Below are 18,090 nucleotides of genomic sequence, written 5' to 3' on the forward strand. Positions count from 1 at the left end.
CGCGGCTCCTCCCCCCTATAAATAAGCCCTCTCGGCATCCCGAGTGCGATTTTTTTCTGTCTTTTTTAACCCCTTCCCATTTTTGTTTCTTTTTGTCGTTCGTTTCTTGGGAGGGGCTGGTGGGAGGAAAAGAGCGAGAGATTTCGTCTCGCCGCTCGTCTCCGATCTCTCTCTCTCTCTCTCTCTCTGGCCTCCGACTGTGAGGTGAGCGTCTTTTCTTTGGGTTTTTCTTGAATTCTTTCGGAATCTTTGTCTTATAGACTCAGCTTTTGCCTTTTTCCTTTTCTCCATCTACTTGCGCTATCTCTGATTCCTCGTGTTCGATCTCCGGAAACCCTAGAATTTTTTCACGCTGGGCAGAGTTTCTGGTCGCCGGCGGATCTTTGTGGGGAGGAAAGAAGAGGTTTTTGAGTGATTTAGTACTCGTTTCTTGTTTCTTTCTGAGTTTTGTTTCGATTTGGAAAGTTTTGATTAGCTGAATTCTGGCTTTTTCGTGGGAATCTTGTTGCGCCTGGTCTAGTGTTTTGAAGATAGATATGACCTTTGTTTCTTTCCTTTCGATGATTTAGGGTTTGAATGTGACGACTGGGGGCAGTGGTGTGGATATTTGTGAGAAAGACCTGGCGTAGCAATGTCTTCCCTTAGTCGAGAGCTGGTTTTCTTGATCTTGCAGTTTCTTGATGAGGAGAAGTTTAAAGAGACCGTCCACAAGTATGTTTGCCTTTGAAAAAGATTTCGATATTTCATTAGTAATTCGTTTTCTCACCGCTTTTGAGTTGTGGCTCTGTTTTTCCCCCCTGTCACCTCTCTCCTTCTTCTTCTTTTGGTAATAGGCTCGAGCAGGAATCTGGTTTCTATTTCAATATGAAGTACTTTGAAGATGAAGTGCAGAGGGGAAACTGGGATGAAGTGGAGCGGTACCTCTCTGGTTTCACTAAGGTTGATGACAACCGATATTCCATGAAAATTTTCTTTGAAATCCGGAAACAGAAATATCTTGAGGCATTGGATAAGTAAGTTTCCCTTTCCTTGGCTTTCTTTTGGAGTGATTGAATGAGCCCTTGTACAGGAAAGTGGTTTTACTGGACATTCTCTGTTTTGTTTGACCGGAATATTACCTATCGGGCATTGTTTCCGTGATCTTTCTTATCCTATATGACGACCCTTTGTTTCTCTTCTATTTTATAATTAAGCATGGTTTTTATTAAATTCCTTTTCTAGGCGTGATCGTGCAAAGGCTGTCGATATCCTTGTGAAGGATCTGAAAGTCTTCTCCTCATTTAACGAGGATCTTTTCAAGGAAATTACACAGCTTCTGACATTGGAGAATTTCAGGTAAGGCTTTATAACAATTTTATCTACATCTGTTGGTTTGGTAAATGATTGTTTTGAGAAATATGCTTGTTTTAAAGGGAGAATGAACAGCTCTCAAAATATGGTGATACTAAATCAGCAAGGACAATAATGCTTGTTGAGCTTAAGAAGCTAATTGAGGCGAACCCTCTGTTCCGCGACAAATTGCAGTTTCCAACCCTCAAAAATTCCAGGCTACGCACTCTTATTAATCAGAGGTAAATCAATGGGGCATGCCTTCCACATTTACAGTGTGGTGCTAGTTTAGTCCGTATTTTTCTTTCTAGTTGCTCATATATTCAACAAAATATGACGGTCGAAATTTGGGATTATCCAGAATTTGCATAAACCACATTGCTTTAGCTTGTTAGTAGCGAACTTGTGTAAAAAGGACATGAAATTTTATGCCCTGCTTTCTAGCATTACTTTAACTTACAAGTGGTAAGTACATGCAAAAGAGACATGTCGAAAGGGCTTAGAATACTTAAAGTTTCTAGTTTTCATATCATTCTTTCTCTATATTCTACTATTATAGTACTCACAGCATCATATAACATGCAGCCTTCTATGCAGCATAAATTTGCATAAGGCATGCCTGTAGTGTGCTATTGGGGTCTCTTGATCTCTCATATATTCATGCATATATACATATTAGAAATGCATATACATCAACCTACATACAACTTCACTTGCGAGTATAAAAATTAATGCTTCATGCAGATATAGATGCATGCATATCTATTCCACTTGTAGTATATATTTTTCATGTGCACATGAACACCTGGTCCTGAACCTGTATAGCATATGATGGTTATGCGATCATATATACAGGTATTCATCGTAATAATGTGTTGAATGAGTCTTCTTAAATAAAAGGTGTCTCATGCACGATCATTATCCCATGTGTTTGTAATAGTGCATATGAAGCTGCTTCTTGATTTGTTGCTTATTTATTTGTGTAGTTGAGCAATTTATCTTCATTTTTAGCCTTCGAAATATTATTGTTTAGAGTGTGGCTTCTTAAGGGTGAACCGATGTCATCATGTAATTTGGCAGTTTAAACTGGCAGCACCAGCTCTGCAAAAATCCAAGGCCTAATCCAGATATAAAAACCCTTTTTGTTGACCACTCTTGTGGACAGCCAAATGGTGTGCGCACGCCATCACCTGCAAACAATCCTCTGCTTGGATCTATACCAAAGCCAGGAGGTTTTCCTCCTTTGGGTGCACATGCGGTAATTAAACTAGCTTAATCTATACACCTTCTTCTGTAAAGTGGTACGTAATCTTTCAGACTTAATTTAGTGGGTTTCATTCAGCCTTTTCAAACTGCACCAGCACCCATACATGCGCCTCTTGCTGGTTGGATGTCTAATCCACCAACAGTAACTCATCCAACGGTTTCTGGAGGGCCCATTGGACTCGTTGCCCCTTCAAATCCTGGTAGGTTATTTTAGAAAGTAAAAAAATTGTGTAGATCAGTTAAGACTTCAAATTTTGATATGGATATATAGCTGTTCGCCGTTCATGTTTGTTGCTTTGAATGTAGCTGCAATTTTGAAGCATCCTAGGACTCCAACCAACAACCTTGCCGCAGATTACCCTTCAGCAGATTCTGATCATGTATCAAAACGAACAAGGCCCATTGGGATTTCTCATGAGGTGTGCTAGGTTGCCTTTAGTGGAACCTGTTTTATTTTCGTTTCTTACCACTATTGATGCTTATAAGCTCTTACAGCTGCAGAACTTAAAAATTACAAGTTTTCTGACCTCCTCTTTGTTCTTTCAACTGCTTGTGAAGGTGAATCTGCCTGTCAATATATTGCCAGTTACTTATCTTCAAAATCGCAGTCAATCTATGTACCCTCTAGACGACTTGCCCAAGACTGTTGCAAGAGCACTTAATCAGGGTTCAACTCCCATGAGCATGGATTTTCATCCTACTCAACAGACAGTTCTTCTTGGTGAGCTTTTGTTCTGTCATGATACACAAACAGATAGATATATCTTAGAAAATCTGTTATTTTCAGTTAGTACTTCTGATGTGTATTGATTTTGCTTTTAATATGGTTTAGTCGGTACAAATGTGGGGGACATTGGATTATGGGATGTTGGAACTAGGGAGAGACTAGTTCTGAAAAATTTCAGGGTTTGGGAACCTGCAGCATGCCCAATGGCTCTTCAGGTTTGTTCCTTTAATTGATTAAAGATATTTTGTGAAACTGTATACAATATCATGTTCTATTTCACTTTGAATCCGTATCCTGTCACTGCAATTTGAATTTTGACTTGCTGCAACCCAGACTGCTCTAGTTAAAGATTCAGGCGTGTCAGTTAACCGTGTAATATGGAGTCCAGAAGGCTCTTTGTTTGGTAGGTATATAGCAGCAGATATTTGAATATAGAAACCAAATATCCATAACAAGAGATTGTGATATATCTGGAATCTCTGTTTCCTTGCCACTTCTCTAGGTGTTGCATACTCAAGGCATATTGTGCAGATATATTCTTATCATGGTGGTGATGATATTAGGCAACACTTGGAGGTATAGAATGTACCAATGCCATTTATTAAGTTTTACCGGTCTGTTCCGATATCTTAGACACTGATGAATTAATCACATTTGCAGATTGATGCTCATGTTGGTGGTGTCAATGATCTTGCATTTTCTAACCCCAATAAACAACTGTGTGTAATCACTTGTGGAGATGACAAGAAAATTAAGGTTGGTTTTAGATCTAAGTATTGAACTGATTTGTAGATGCTGTACTTTCGAAGTACTAATTTATGTATGGCTATTAAATTTTAGGTATGGGATGCCACTACTGGTGCCAAACAGTATACTTTTGAAGGCCATGAGGCACCTGTTTATTCTGTTTGTCCTCACCACAAGGAGAACATTCAGGTAATAAATTTATCAGACACTAGTTAGTTCCTGGATTGATTATTTATTTATGTTTATAGGACAAATATCCATTTTCTGTATTTGCGATGCTGTTGTTATTCATGTTGTGTTAATGCTACATTAATGCTATCCTTTGTTGATTATACAGTTCATCTTTTCGACAGCATTAGATGGAAAGATCAAGGCATGGTTGTATGATAATTTGGGTTCTAGAGTTGATTATGATGCCCCTGGTTGCTGGTGCACTACGATGGCATACAGTGCTGATGGTTCACGGTCAATTGGCTGGCTCTATCTCATCATTTGGAATTAATTTTTTTCCTTATTTATGTGTCAAGTTTTACTTTCAATCTCTGTAGATTATTTTCTTGTGGGACCAGCAAAGATGGAGAAACATACATTGTTGAATGGAATGAAAGTGAAGGGGCTGTTAAGAGGACCTTTCTAGGATTGCAGAAACGGTCTTTGGGTGTCGTACAATTTGACACCACTAGGAATCGCTTTCTGGCTGCTGGCGATGAATTTCTAATAAAATTTTGGGATATGGATAATACTAATCTTTTGACGTCTATTGATGCTGAAGGTGGACTCCCAGTAAGTTTGTTATATAGAGTTCCCGTGCCATATGATCAACTATGTAGAAGGAAAATAGAAAGACTAAGTTCTCACATAATTTGAACTTGTTCTAATCTTTAGGCAAGCCCGCGTATACGATTCAACAAGGAGGGTACATTGCTGGCCGTTTCTACACATGACAATGGGATCAAGATCTTGGCAAATGCTGATGGACTTCGTTTGTTGCGCACATTTGAAAATCGATTGCTTGATACTTCGAGGGTTGTATCGGAGACTGTAATGAAGGTATTTCCTTATGCTAATTTGATTGTCCTGATCAATAATGCCAACAATATCATGTTGTGTTTTTTATCCATGATGCATCCCATAATAAGCCTATTGTGTGCTGTTGCAATTGGGACTAGTAGTGGAACAGACAAAGCTGCTCCTACAGTGTCTGTAGTTGGAATGGTTTGTTAATTTTTTTTTTCTCACATTTTTTGTTGTCAATTTTGCTGAATGTCTCTCAATGTGAGAGTGCCATTCATTAAATAGAAAACTGTACAAAGATACATCTCTGATTTTGTGCTCCTACCAGCTATCATATCTCTCTAAATATGGAAAGATACATCGCTGATTTTGTGTTATCATTATCTCTCTAGATATGGGAAGATACATTTCTGATTTTGTGCTCCTACCAGCTATCATATCTCTCTAAATATGGAAAGATACATCGCTGATTTTGTGTTATCATATCTCTCTAGATATGGGAAGATACATCTCTAATTTTGTGCTCCTACCAGCTATCATATCTCTCTAAATATGGGAAGATACATTCCTGATTTTGTGTTATCATATTTCTCTAAATATGGAAAGATACATCCCTGATTTTGTGCTCCTACTAGCTATCATATTGGCATCCCCCCTCAAATTGATGCTAGTTGATCAAGAAGCATCAATTTGCCAACCAGAAATTGATGACGCAACCGGGTCAGCCTTGGTAAACACATCAGCAATCTGAAGGTCCGTGCAAATATGCGGAAGAGAAATGACATGAGTATCCACAGCTTTCCGAATAGAATGGCAATTCACTTCGATGTGCTTGGTACGCTCATGTAAAATAGGATTAGTAGCATTCCGAACGGCACTCGGGTTATCAGCATGGAGAGGAGTGGGATCTGACGGAGGAAATCCAAGCTCGGCCAGGAGCCCATGAAGCCATTCAATTTCAGAGCAAGCAGCAGACATGGCACAATACTTTGACTCAGTCGAGATGGAAAATACGATCCTGCTTCTTATTCTTTCAAGATATTAAGGAATCTCCAAGAAACATATGCCAACCCGTGATAGAGCGATGTGTATCAAGAGATCCTGCCCAATCAGAATCACTAAAAGCAACAAGACGAATAGGAGAACCAATAGGAAAGAACAATCCATGGTTAGGAGAACCTTGAAGATACCAAATGATATGACGAACATCCGCCAAATGTAGATGCCGTAGGGATTGCATAAATTGGCTAACTTGCCGGACAACAACAGAGATATCTGATTGTGCAATAGTCAGATAATTCAAGCTGCCAGCTAATTGCCAAAATCGAGTAGGATCAGGAAGAATATCGCCCTCCTCACGACGATACTAAACATTTACTTCCAGAGGAGTGTCCACAGAGAAAGAGTCCTAAAAACTAGCCAAAGCAACCAAATTCTGCGTATATTTGTGTTGATGCAAGAACACATCAGAAGGATCAGTATGAACCTCCAATTCCAAAAAGTACGTAAGAGGACTAAGGTCCTTCATATGAAAAGAGTCCTGGAGATGCTGCTGAAGGCGGATAATCAACAAGGAATATGTCCCTGTAATAACAATGTCATCTACATAAACAAGGAGGAGAACAATACCAGAGGATGTCTTGCAAAGAAACAAGGAGTCATATTGACTCTGCACAAAAGAGAAGCGAAGCAAGGTAGATTGGAACTTTTCAAACCACGTCCGGGGAGCTTGTTTCAAGCCATACAAAGATCTCTTCAACTTACAGACGTCGGAAGTAGATGTGGAGAGCAAACCTGGTGGAGGTGTTATGTAAATATTCTTCTTGAGATCACCATGGAGAAAAGTATTTTTGACGTCCATTTGATGTAGTGGCCAACCCTGTGAAGTGACAATGACAATAACTGTACGCACCATAGTTATTTTCGCCACAAGAGCAAATGTCTTCTCATAGTTCACCCCATACTCCTGCTTGTTACCAAGAGCAACCAATCGTGCCTTGTAGCAATCCGGAGTCCTATCTGAACAAAGCTTAACTGAGTAAACCCGTTTACATCCAATGGGCTTAACGGTAGAGGGGCAAGGAACAATGTCCCATGTATGATTCTCCTGAAGAGCTCAAAGTTACTCTTGCATTGCCTTCTACCAACACTCATGCTTCACAGCCTGAGTAACACGATGGAACCGAAATAGTGGACAAAGTAGCATTGAGAGATGTGTGAGGAAAACCATACCCATCAAGAGGATGAGAGACTCTGGTAGATCGTTGAGGAGCAGCCTGAACAGGCTCAGGTGGTGGATCAGTCTCGGAAAGGGGCAAAGTCGCTCGATGTCGTTCATACACAAATCCAGGCTTGAACCGCTCAGGAGGGGTCAAGTCATCAAGCTAGGAAGAATAGAAACTGCAGGAGATGACTCAACATGAGTGGGAAAGAAGTACTGAGTCTCAAAGAAGACAACATTGTGAGAAACACTGTTAGAGCATGGATCATAGCAAATAAAATCTTTTTGAGAAACACTATAACCCACAAAGGCGCATTTAACAGATTGAGCAGAAAGTTTATGGCGTTCATAAGAAAGCAAATACACAAAGCAAACACAGCCAAAAGTATGCAAATATACTTAGGATGCTGACGGTAAAGACGATAATATGAAGAGTTGAGGTTTAACACCTGAGATGGCAGTCTATTAATTAAATAAACTGTTGTAGGTAAAGCCCCAACCCATAATTTAGATGGAACAGAAGACTCAAGTAATAAAGTTCGAACGACATCCAAAAGATGATAGTTCTTCCATTTAGCCATGCTATTTTGCTGTGGCATATAAGGGCATGAGCGTTGTGAGACAATACCTTTTTGATGCAGAAAATTATGAAACTCGTGAGACATATTCTCCACCAGAATCAGATCTCAACACTTTAATACCAATAGAAAATTGTGTCTCAACATATGGCAGAAAGGTTTGGAAAACAGAGAAGACCTCGGATTTGGAACATAGAAAATACACCTAGGTAAACCGATTGTAATCATCACTGAACGTCACAAAGTTCTTATGGTGAGCATGAGAAATAATAGGTGTAATGCCCCAAACATCACTATGAATAATATCAAAACACCTTTCTGCACGATTACCAAGAGAAGAAAAAGAAAGTCTTACTCTTTCCTAATTTACATGTAGAACAATCAAAGAAAAGGCTATGAGAAGAAAATTGATCTGTATTGCCCAACAAATCGGAGTTCAACAAATGAGACAAAACAGTAGAATTTGGATGGCCTAAACGTTTATACCATACTTCACTCTTATTTTTAACAATGGTACAAGCCAAAGATATGAAACTAGAAATGAAAAAGTGCAGCGAAAACAGTCTCTCAACTTTAGGCCTCTTCGCGATTATCGTCCTCGATACCTGATCCTACACAAAATAATCATCACGAGAAAAATGGACATCACAGTTATCCACCAATTAACCAACCGAAATAAGACTAGAAGAGAGTCCAAGCGATACAAAAACATTCTTGAAAGATGAAGTAATATCCCCAACAGCAATAATAGGTAAATTACTTCCATTAGCAATCTGAATATGTGATGAACCATGACACAAACAAATATTTCTAAGCATACCAGATGAACTTGTTATATAATTTGATGCACCAGAATCAACAAACCAAGGCTGAGATGTAGTACCCTTACCTTATAACCTTAAGGCTGAAAAGGCCGAAACAATCATCTGCCGTACTATTTCAAGAGTAAGAACAATTAGTCTAGCAACCGTAGAAGTGCTGGTAGGCACTGCAGGAGGAGTAAACTGATTGCTGGTCCCTGCTGAAGACTGACCATTTGGAGAAGTGCTAATGGCAGTCTGAAAAGCATTGGCTTGGCGGTTTTGAGAGCGAGTGGAGCACTCTTTGATGATGTGTCCTTGCTGTTTACAGTAGTTGTAGAACATTTTTCTACAATTGATAGCAATGTGTCCGTATTCTTTGCAGCTATAGCACTGCACCTTGCGCATATCCCTACTCTTCCCCTTTTCTTGAGCCACATAAGCAACCGTAACGACATTAGATGGCATCCTCTCCTACTCGAAAGTGGCCTGTGTGAGAATACGCTGTTCTTCATAAAGTAATTCTCCAAAACAAACATCTAAGGATGGAGGAGGGTTACGGTTCATCAATTTGGAGCGAGTAACCCCAAATTCAGGTCGCAACTTCATCAAAAACTGATCTCTTTTGCTTTGCTCATGAACTACTTGAACAACAAAGAGAGATTCAGCAAGTACCTTAGTATATACAATGTCAGAAAATTTTGCCTAAAGTTCTGAAAGCCAGAAAAGTAGTCCTGGATGAAGAGATTGCCCTGAGAGTAACTAGTAATCCCGCATGGTTTTGGCAGTCTTATATGGCCTCAGATTAAGAACAATAGGAGGGTCAACAAACCCTAATATCCAGGTCATCACCCGAGCATCTTTGACCTTTCATTGAGCCAACTTTATAGGATCCGTAGGGGCTGGATCACTTCCATCTATATGGCCTCACAAATTCTTTTCTGTGACATATTTGAAACTGAAATTCTTAGGCAGAATAGTTCTTTCCAGTGAATCGGACACTGAAAGTATCAGAATTTCTTGCAGCATGGTGAAAGAATATCGTCAATTCATAACACAGCAGCACAGGAATAACAGAAGGATTTTCGAACAACACAGCACCAAGAAAACCAGAAAATCCGAAAGACCAAAAACACTAGAAAACACGTTGCAACAAATCCAAAAATCCAGAAAACATGCTGCAGAGAAAGCCGAAACCCAAGAGCCCTAGATATCTAGGGCTAAACACCAAAGAAAGCCAAAAAAACTAGAAAACTCGGAGAGCACTAATGGCTCTGATACCATGTCAATTTTGCTGAATGTCTCTCAATGTGAGAGTGCCTTTCATTAAATAGAAAACTGTACAAAGATACATCCCTGATTTTGTGAAGATACATCCCTGATTTTGTGCTATCATATCTCTCTAAATATGGGAAGAAACATCCCTGATTTTGTGCTATCATATCTCTCTAAATATGGGAAGATACATCCTTGATTTTGTGCTCCTACCAGCTATCATATTGACATTTGTGTGTGGGGATGGATGGTGTTGTTGAGCTACTTTATTTTGGTCTTGCTTCTGTACTTTCATGCTAAACAAATAACTAACACACTCATACCTTGCTTCCATCATTTTGCATCAAATAGAGATTTTTATAGACTTTTAACCCACTACTTTGCACTAACTTTATATTTTATTTTTGATAGAATGGAGACAACAGAAGTTTGGTAGATGTAAAACCTAGATTAGTTGATGAGTCGATGGACAAATTAAAGATCTGGAAGCTCACTGAAATCAATGAACTGGTTCAATGTCAATCCCTGAGGCTTGTAGATAACATGAGAACAAGCAAGGTAAGGTTTTTGCATCTGGAACATCATTTTTATCTATGATTGCTCGCTTGCTACAGCATTGCAAAAAACCTTTATGAGTATCCTTAGAAATCAGTTGCCTATTCTTGGCCTGCAAAAGCATCATGAGTCAGGAAATTGCATAGATTAATGTGTTTATATCATCAGAAGTACCTCATGCATTTGGCATCATACACTCTGAACACATTGAGCAAATTAATGAGGTGCACATGTAGCTATTTTGATCTTCATGTCAATTTTTTTTGCACTTATGTTTTTGCAGTCAATATGCACTTTAATCCATATTCTAGGTTCTTTAGTATTTTTTTCCTATCAAAGGCTGCAATCACACATTTTTTGTTAAATCAGATATTAAATGTATAACCACAAATTTTGGCTAATAGCCAACTTTTCTTAAAAACAGGATTCTTTCATTACAAGTTATATGAAGGTTCAAGTTAAACCTTTTTCTATTACTCTGTTGGATAAATTTCCGTAATTAATTAAACTCCACTACTTTATTGGCTAGGTGTTGGTTAACATGGTTCCTTATATCTACTATTAATATTTATGTGCATGGATAAGTAGGAAAGGACCCTATTGTTGTGCTAGTGTAGTTGGATCTTTAGCTTTTTGGGGATTTTAGGAATAGGATCATTAATTGGTGTGCCAAAACTCAATAGTGGATGGCAATAAAGTGGTCGGTTTCTTTGTCAACTTTCAGTAGTATTATTGTTTCTCTAAAAGGTTTGTGCTTTCGGCATGGGAGAGGGAGAAACAATAAATAACTGGGTTGGATTAATGCGCGAGCATGCCATCGGTCTGAACCAGAAAGGATAGATGATGACGGATTTTGTTGCCTTAACTTTCAAGAACTTTTGCTACTGAAAGAATTAAGTTATTACTGTTGAGGATAAAAGTTAAAGAATAAAAGAACATAATAATAACTAAACAGATAAAGAATAAAAGAACATAATAATAACTAAACAGATAAAAATAAAATTGTTGATCATTGATTAGCGAAAAGGCCTATTCTTAAGATTACAATTTGATATTTATACCGGGGATAAAAGCTAAAGGATAAAGGGAAATAACAACAACTAAAGAGATAAAAATAAAATTGTTGATCCTTGATTGGCAAAAAGGCCTGTTCTTAGGTTTACAATTTGATAACTATACATTCTCTTTTTAATCACTAGACAGATGTCACCCTCTAGTGCTGACATCCGTCATCTTTGGTTAATGCGACTTCTGTCATTTTCTCTTGATGGTTGTCGCACTTAGTTTTAATCTTAAAGCCATTTCTCTTCACATCCTAAGCTCTTGGCAACTGCTTCAACTGCTTGGATCTTCACATTGTATCAGGTCAATGATTTAGCAGCACAAACAACATAGACCATGATCTGCCTTTAGTTCAACACTTAGCCTCTCAAATATGCCATGCTCAGTCGACCTACATTTCGCCCCAACTTTTCTTCAAGACTCGACCTATACCTCGAGCGATTCATCGCTCGTCTTGTTGCAACTAGTGCTCTTTAATCGTCACTTGGCCTACCTCTGTGATGCTATGTGGTTGCCCAATTGGCCTACAGACATGTCATTTTTTAGTTTCTCTTAACCATCATTCGGCCTTGCTCAAGCGTTACTGCCTAGTCTCATCTTAGCCAATCTTCACACCTTTAGTATTGATTTGACTGTGAAGTAAACAATGCCCTCCCACATCCCGTCAATCGATGATTAGAAGGATGATGGGATATATCCGATACCACATCCACGACCTTGATTAGTCGTCTGATGGACTTCTCAAACGCATTAAACTATTGTAATTCCTGCATTCCTTTGGAATTAGCCCTTATCATTATTTAAAGTGTGGCCCAATATATCTCTTCAATCATAGTTAGTAGCCATATAGGCTGATGGCCTGCATGATTTGCCCACCTTTTGAATTATTGCAACCAATTAGAATCCCTTTCGGGTATGGCTCGGTATGCTGCAGTAGCCTTTCTATAAATAAGTCTCATCCTCTTTCTTTTATCCTATCACTTCCATAAGCCCTAATTCTAGAGTCATTACCTTCTTCCTTGATCGGTCTTCTGCAACTTCATCCCCAATCTGCTACTTCCTTCTCCCAGGCGAAGATATATTCGGACATCTTAGTGCCCAATTCTATGGCCAGCAAAGGCAAGAAGAGCTTGAGCATTATGGAGTTCTTAAATCTGTGAGCTTGTAGGTACTTTTCTATGATCCCTCTAGTCTTCTCATCCTAGATCCACTCCTTAACTTAGGTATCCTTGAGGCCCTTTCTCCCATCTTTCCTCATCATCTCAATGAAACCTCTCTAAGAAAGACCGAGTTTTAAGACTTTGGTTTGAGAAAGCCCTAACCCTCATTGGTCTTGGGCCCTTGGCTGACCAAGACCAATTTCTGCGATTACTTGTTCGGCTGTGTCTTCCAACAAAAGTGTTCAATCTGGGAGGAGAATGGCCTCTCAGATATTTTCTTTTTCTAAATCTCCCACAATAGCAAATCGGTTTTTTATCTTTGTTGCTCTTTGCTTGTGTGCCTTCGACCAACAACCTTCATTTGAATCATGGGATAACTAGTCCTAGCCTTCTAGATTTAGGGGCTATTTTGAATCTTAGGCTGCCTAGTGAAGTGTCCCATGCTAGTACACTAGTTGAAGTGTTTGATGACGAGTTTGACTTGGATCTGGGTAAAAAGGCTAGTTATACCTCCTATCGAAAAGCCTTCAGCCAACGGACTAGTTCAATCTCCAAATAAGGGTATCTAGCTTTCTTTCTTGTCTTGGTTTGTAGGGCTTTGTTTTTTTTTTTCCCCCTCGATTAGTCAAGATATTGAAAGTGCGTCTTTGCTCGGCTATAGCTATAGCCCCTTTGGTCTTAGCCTATATCTAATGAGGCCTTAGAGAAGACTCCTAGGGAACTTGGAGTTGCGGAGGTCTTTTATGGATCTTCCATCTCCGAATCAATGCCTACTTCCTAGAATTTAAGAGTACTGGAAGGGAAGTAACTACCATGCATAACAATAGCGGCCCATATAACGCAAGCCAACAAGAGTAAATATCAAAACTAAATAGTGACACTTATCTCAACAGTTAATAGGAACCACTTGGAGAAGAGGCCCTTCGCCAATAATAACTACTAGTTCTATTTTTATCTATCCAGTTATCTTTCAATTATTTTGATTTATCCTTGAGCTTTTAGCTTTTTTACCCATTAGCATAGCACTGTAGTTACCTCTTCCTTCACTCGAGAAGGCAGCATTTCGGTAGTGAAAGTCCTTGAAGGTCAAAGCAGCAGAACCCACTACTATCTATCCTTTCCACTTTAATCACTGGTGGCATGTTCGTACATCTATCCAACCTGGCCATAAACATGTTCTTCCCATCTCAACCCAAGAGAAAGAAGGGGCAATAATTTCTCTGTCCCGAGGGACCTTCATGTAGGCCCCAATATTGAGTGATTTGGCAATAATAAAGCTTGGTTGAATACTATTCTTCGAATTTCTTTGCTCACCAATCCGGCCTCATCCAAGCAATCCCTTGTCTACCCCTTTATTCTTTGAACTCTTCATTTTATAATCGGCTTGTCATCACTAATCTGAACTTGATCTCTTTGGCTGATTTTCTCTGTCAAGGGTCATGTTCAGAGGATAACTTTGTCCCCTTCACTCCCTGACCTGCCATGGCCAAGGACTTTGTGGATTGATGTGATGCCTATTTGATTAAAATTCAGTTTGAAAGGCGTCCGCCATGTTTAGCCGGAACTGATGTTGATTCTCGGCTTGATTCAGAGAGTGAAGGCACATCCTTGGCCACTTTAAAACTGAAAGATGATGTCTCTATTTTACAGCTTGCCGGTGGAGCGGCTTCAGTTTTATGGAATCAAATACACTGGACATCTTATGTCAATGAGATTTGAAGGCAGTCAGCTAAGTGTAGACTAAGAGATGAGTTTGAGGAAAAATTCAAGCTTAGAGCTAGCAACATAAGGAGACTCCGGTAGGGGTAACACTTCGACTGATCAGCATGTTATAAAAAAATTAACGAGTTGTTGGCTTAACATCAGCCTGCAAGGCCACTCACAAAATTTGGAATGGCCGACCTGGTTGTCCTAGTGAAGCCCATGGTTGGCTTAACGTCGTCTTTTAAGGATTGTTTAGATGCCCAAGCACTCTCTCTGTGTAATGCATTCAATACAAGTGCTAGGGCAAGAAGAGAGGAGGCAGAGGAAGAAGGATGAGTTTGAAGCAATGAACCATCTCAAGATATCTGAGATACTGAATCACCAATTTAAAAGAAGCTCAGCATCCTTACCATAGGGGGATTGGTGGGATCAACAACTTCACTTGTACCCTGCATTCTTTCTTTTTTTCTTCCCCTTTATCCAATGGATATCATGCAGATAGGGTAGCGGAGCATCTAAACAGAACCTGTGCTCTTCTATTCCATGCCCTATAAACAATTTAAAAAAAAACTATGCTGATGTTTCTCCCATTCTTGAATGCAAATTTATGATATTTCATATGATTCAGAAATATTTAGATTTCCAGCAGCATCGCATTCCTCTGAGTTTATTCCTCCTAGTTAGGCTGCAAGCATCACAGTTTGCTTCTGTTTTTTTACAATACACAGCTATACCTTTTGTAACTTGGCAGCGTAATGACAATGCCCTGAAAAACAAGTAGCATATACCAGATAACACATTTAAAAGAACTACATATACAATTTTTAACTATTCTTCACATTTGTCTAAGAGGCAACTAAGATATTAGATGCTTCCTTGACTGTTTTTATCATCAAGCTTGTATAGCATACCATGTGGGAAACAGTGTAAGATTCTTATTGTCCTTATTCTTCCCATGGTTACAGATATCAAGATTAATTTATACCAATTCTGGAGTTGCCATCTTGGCTTTGGCATCCAATGCAATTCATCTACTCTGGAAGTGGCCTCGTAATGAACGCAATTCAAGTGGGAAAGTATGAAGAAATAGATAGTTACATATGCTACAGTTTACTGTTACAAGTTCAAATTTGTGGTGATGTTCAGTAACAATGCTTTATTTTGTAGGCTACAGCAAGTGTTTCCCCACAGTTATGGCAACCGCCAAGTGGCATCTTGATGACTAATGACATAACTGATGCAAATCCTGAGGAAGTAGTCCCATGTTTTGCTTTGTCAAAGAATGATTCTTATGTCATGTCTGCATCAGGCGGGAAAATCTCCCTATTTAACATGATGACATTTAAGGTTGGCTTGAAACTATTATAAAACGAAGTTGCAGTTTACATTCTGCCCTGCAATCAATGTTTTCAATATTTAAATTCACGTTTATCAAGTGCAGACTATGACGACATTTATGTCCCCACCACCGGCAGCGACATTTCTTGCATTTCATCCTCAGGATAACAACATAATCGCTATAGGAATGGATGACTCCACAGTCCAGATATATAATGTTCGTGTTGACGAGGTAACAAACAGAAACCACTGTCTGCACCACTGCTCCAGTTCATCATTCTTAAAACCTGTTATCTTTCTGCAGGTCAAAAGCAAACTAAAAGGTCACTCTAAAAGAATTACTGGTCTTGCCTTCTCGCATGTTTTAAATGTACTGGTGTCATCTGGAGCTGATGCTCAGGTTAAATGACCAGTTCTTTTGGATTACTGTGGCATTCTTGTCTGACATATAAAATTTTACATTCTTATTAGATCCTATTCTGACCTCTCAACGACATATCTGATTATGTTTCTTGCTTGCAGATTTGCGTGTGGGGAACAGATGGGTGGGAGAAGCAGAGGAGCAGATTTTTGCAAATTCTGCCTGGGCGTACTCCAAGTGCACTTTCAGATACCTGTGTACAGTTTCACCAGGATCAGATACATTTCCTGGCTGCACATGAGACCCAGATTGCTATATTTGAAACCAATAAGTTAGAGTGTGTAAAGCAGGTAGTCTTACACTTCCATATGAGACCCAGATACATTTCCATATAGGGAATGCTACAAATGTCATGCACTTTATACTCATTCTTAAATGAATTCTGCTCTCAGTGGGTTCCGCGTGAATCTTCTGCTCCAATCACGCATGCCACGTTCTCATGTGACAGTCAACTGATATACGTAAGCTTTTTGGATGCCACCGTGTGCATATTTAGTGTCGCAAATCTCAGGATGCGATGTCGGATAAGTCCAGCTGCTTATCTCCCTGCTAACATCAGGTATCTTAGAAAGGACCACTTCCACGTATATGGATGTTATCTGCTTAATTATGCTGCATGTACATTTATCACCTACATCATGCTTGGTTATCAGACAAACTAGATAAATGAAATATTTCCGGTGCTTTTTGAAATTACAACTGGTCTATTAACTGTTTGGTCAGCAGCATGAATTACTTCTGTGATCAAGGTGTACCATTTTTTGTGTAACATCATTTCTTACTGATTTTGTCATTTTACGTTGCGATGTCTCCATTTCTTTGATTTTTTTGTAATTGAAATTATATCATAAAGCAACTTGCCATTGCACGCCTGCCTTGTTATTGTTATGTCAGTACCATGCCCAACCCTCGGGTGTGCCCTGAAGGCATGCTCAAGATGCCATGACCAGCTATTGTTGCTGACTTGCAAGTGTTCCCTGTTTCAGCTCAAATGTGTATCCACTTGTGGTTGCTGCACATCCATCAGAACCAAATCAGTTTGCTTTGGGACTAACAGATGGGGGTGTCCATGTTTTCGAGCCACTGGAATCTGAAGGCAAATGGGGTGTTCCTCCACCTGCTGAGAATGGGTCAGGGAGCAGCATGTCCACAGCACCCCCAGCTGGAGCCTCAGGTTCAGATCAACCACAGAGGTGATGATAATAATATGTCTGGCCTGTCCAATCCTTGTAGAATTTTAGTGAATTAGTCTGTTGGATAAATTAATGGTTCTAGCCTGATTGTTGGTACATTCAAAGGCAAAACGTCCTGTTTTGGTGTGGGCAAATCTGGATATAACCTTCCAGTCTCGAAACACTTTACTGGTGGTTTTCAGATTCCACTAATTATATTGATAGGAATGACCTCCATGATGGATTATTTCACAGATGGTTCAAGACCATGGCCAGCCAAATCACAAATAAAGGCAAAAACTTCAAATGGCACGTATCCATTCTTAAATTAAAATGTGTTTTAACTTTCATCTTCTTAAATCTTGTACCATTGTGTGAGTAGGTAAAACTCTGACAAGCTATTTGATTGACAATCTTTGCTAGAACAGGTTTAGGAAAGACTTATAACTTATTGAGTTTTAAAATGTGGTCGTTTTGTTGTTTTTTGATAAAATCTGTTCTGCCGAAACTGTTATGAAACTTTAGAAACCTTTACGGAAGACTGGTCTCTCTCTTTTCCATAAATTCCATCATATAGAATCATGCTTTCCAGTTATCTTTTTAACAAAAAACTCGTAGCTAACCAAGTAGCTCCTAAAAGAACTACAACGGCTGATCTACCGACCAGGGTTTGACCCTAGCAGGTTGTGCCTCTATCATTATAGAAGTCGTACGACTTGAT

The 18,090-nt window shown here is 39.2% G+C and overlaps 1 protein-coding gene across 2 annotated transcripts; it reads left to right on the plus strand.

The window, feature by feature from the left end:
* Positions 1–249: 249 nt before the first annotated feature.
* Positions 250–17,697, plus strand: LOC103706469 (protein TPR3-like). 2 transcript variants are annotated; one of them, XM_026804429.2, is made up of 26 exons: positions 250–403; positions 570–711; positions 834–1,013; positions 1,222–1,335; positions 1,413–1,571; positions 2,410–2,587; positions 2,672–2,795; positions 2,902–3,014; positions 3,154–3,316; positions 3,428–3,537; positions 3,656–3,725; positions 3,825–3,898; positions 3,983–4,078; positions 4,163–4,258; positions 4,407–4,534; positions 4,618–4,852; positions 4,955–5,095; positions 5,198–5,284; positions 10,369–10,515; positions 15,404–15,514; positions 15,606–15,785; positions 15,880–16,008; positions 16,081–16,176; positions 16,299–16,487; positions 16,590–16,756; positions 17,184–17,697. In XM_026804429.2, the coding sequence occupies exons 2-26, from the start codon at positions 632–634 to the stop codon at positions 17,392–17,394; spliced, it is 3,378 nt and encodes a 1,125-aa protein (XP_026660230.1). In that variant the 5' UTR covers positions 250–403; positions 570–631; the 3' UTR covers positions 17,395–17,697. The 2 variants fall into 2 exon arrangements, with proteins under 2 accessions (XP_026660230.1, XP_008788791.1); XM_008790569.4 differs by lacking the exon at positions 5,198–5,284 and having other exon boundaries at positions 251–403; positions 4,955–5,119.
* Positions 17,698–18,090: the final 393 nt, after the last annotated feature.

The sequence above is a fragment of the Phoenix dactylifera genome, chromosome 7 (assembly GCF_009389715.1).
Source record: "Phoenix dactylifera cultivar Barhee BC4 chromosome 7, palm_55x_up_171113_PBpolish2nd_filt_p, whole genome shotgun sequence".
In the NCBI taxonomy this organism is placed as follows: Eukaryota; Viridiplantae; Streptophyta; class Magnoliopsida; order Arecales; family Arecaceae; genus Phoenix; species Phoenix dactylifera.

Bases quoted from the DNA above. Each gene is read 5' to 3' on its own strand.
- LOC103706469 (XM_026804429.2), top strand. From the start codon at position 632: ATGTCTTCCCTTAGTCGAGAGCTGGTTTTCTTGATCTTGCAGTTTCTT. The intron at 3,726-3,824 runs GTAGGTATATAG...CCACTTCTCTAG, and splicing joins TCCAGAAGGCTCTTTGTTTG to GTGTTGCATACTCAAGGCAT. The intron at 10,516-15,403 runs GTAAGGTTTTTG...CCATGGTTACAG, and splicing joins ATAACATGAGAACAAGCAAG to ATATCAAGATTAATTTATAC.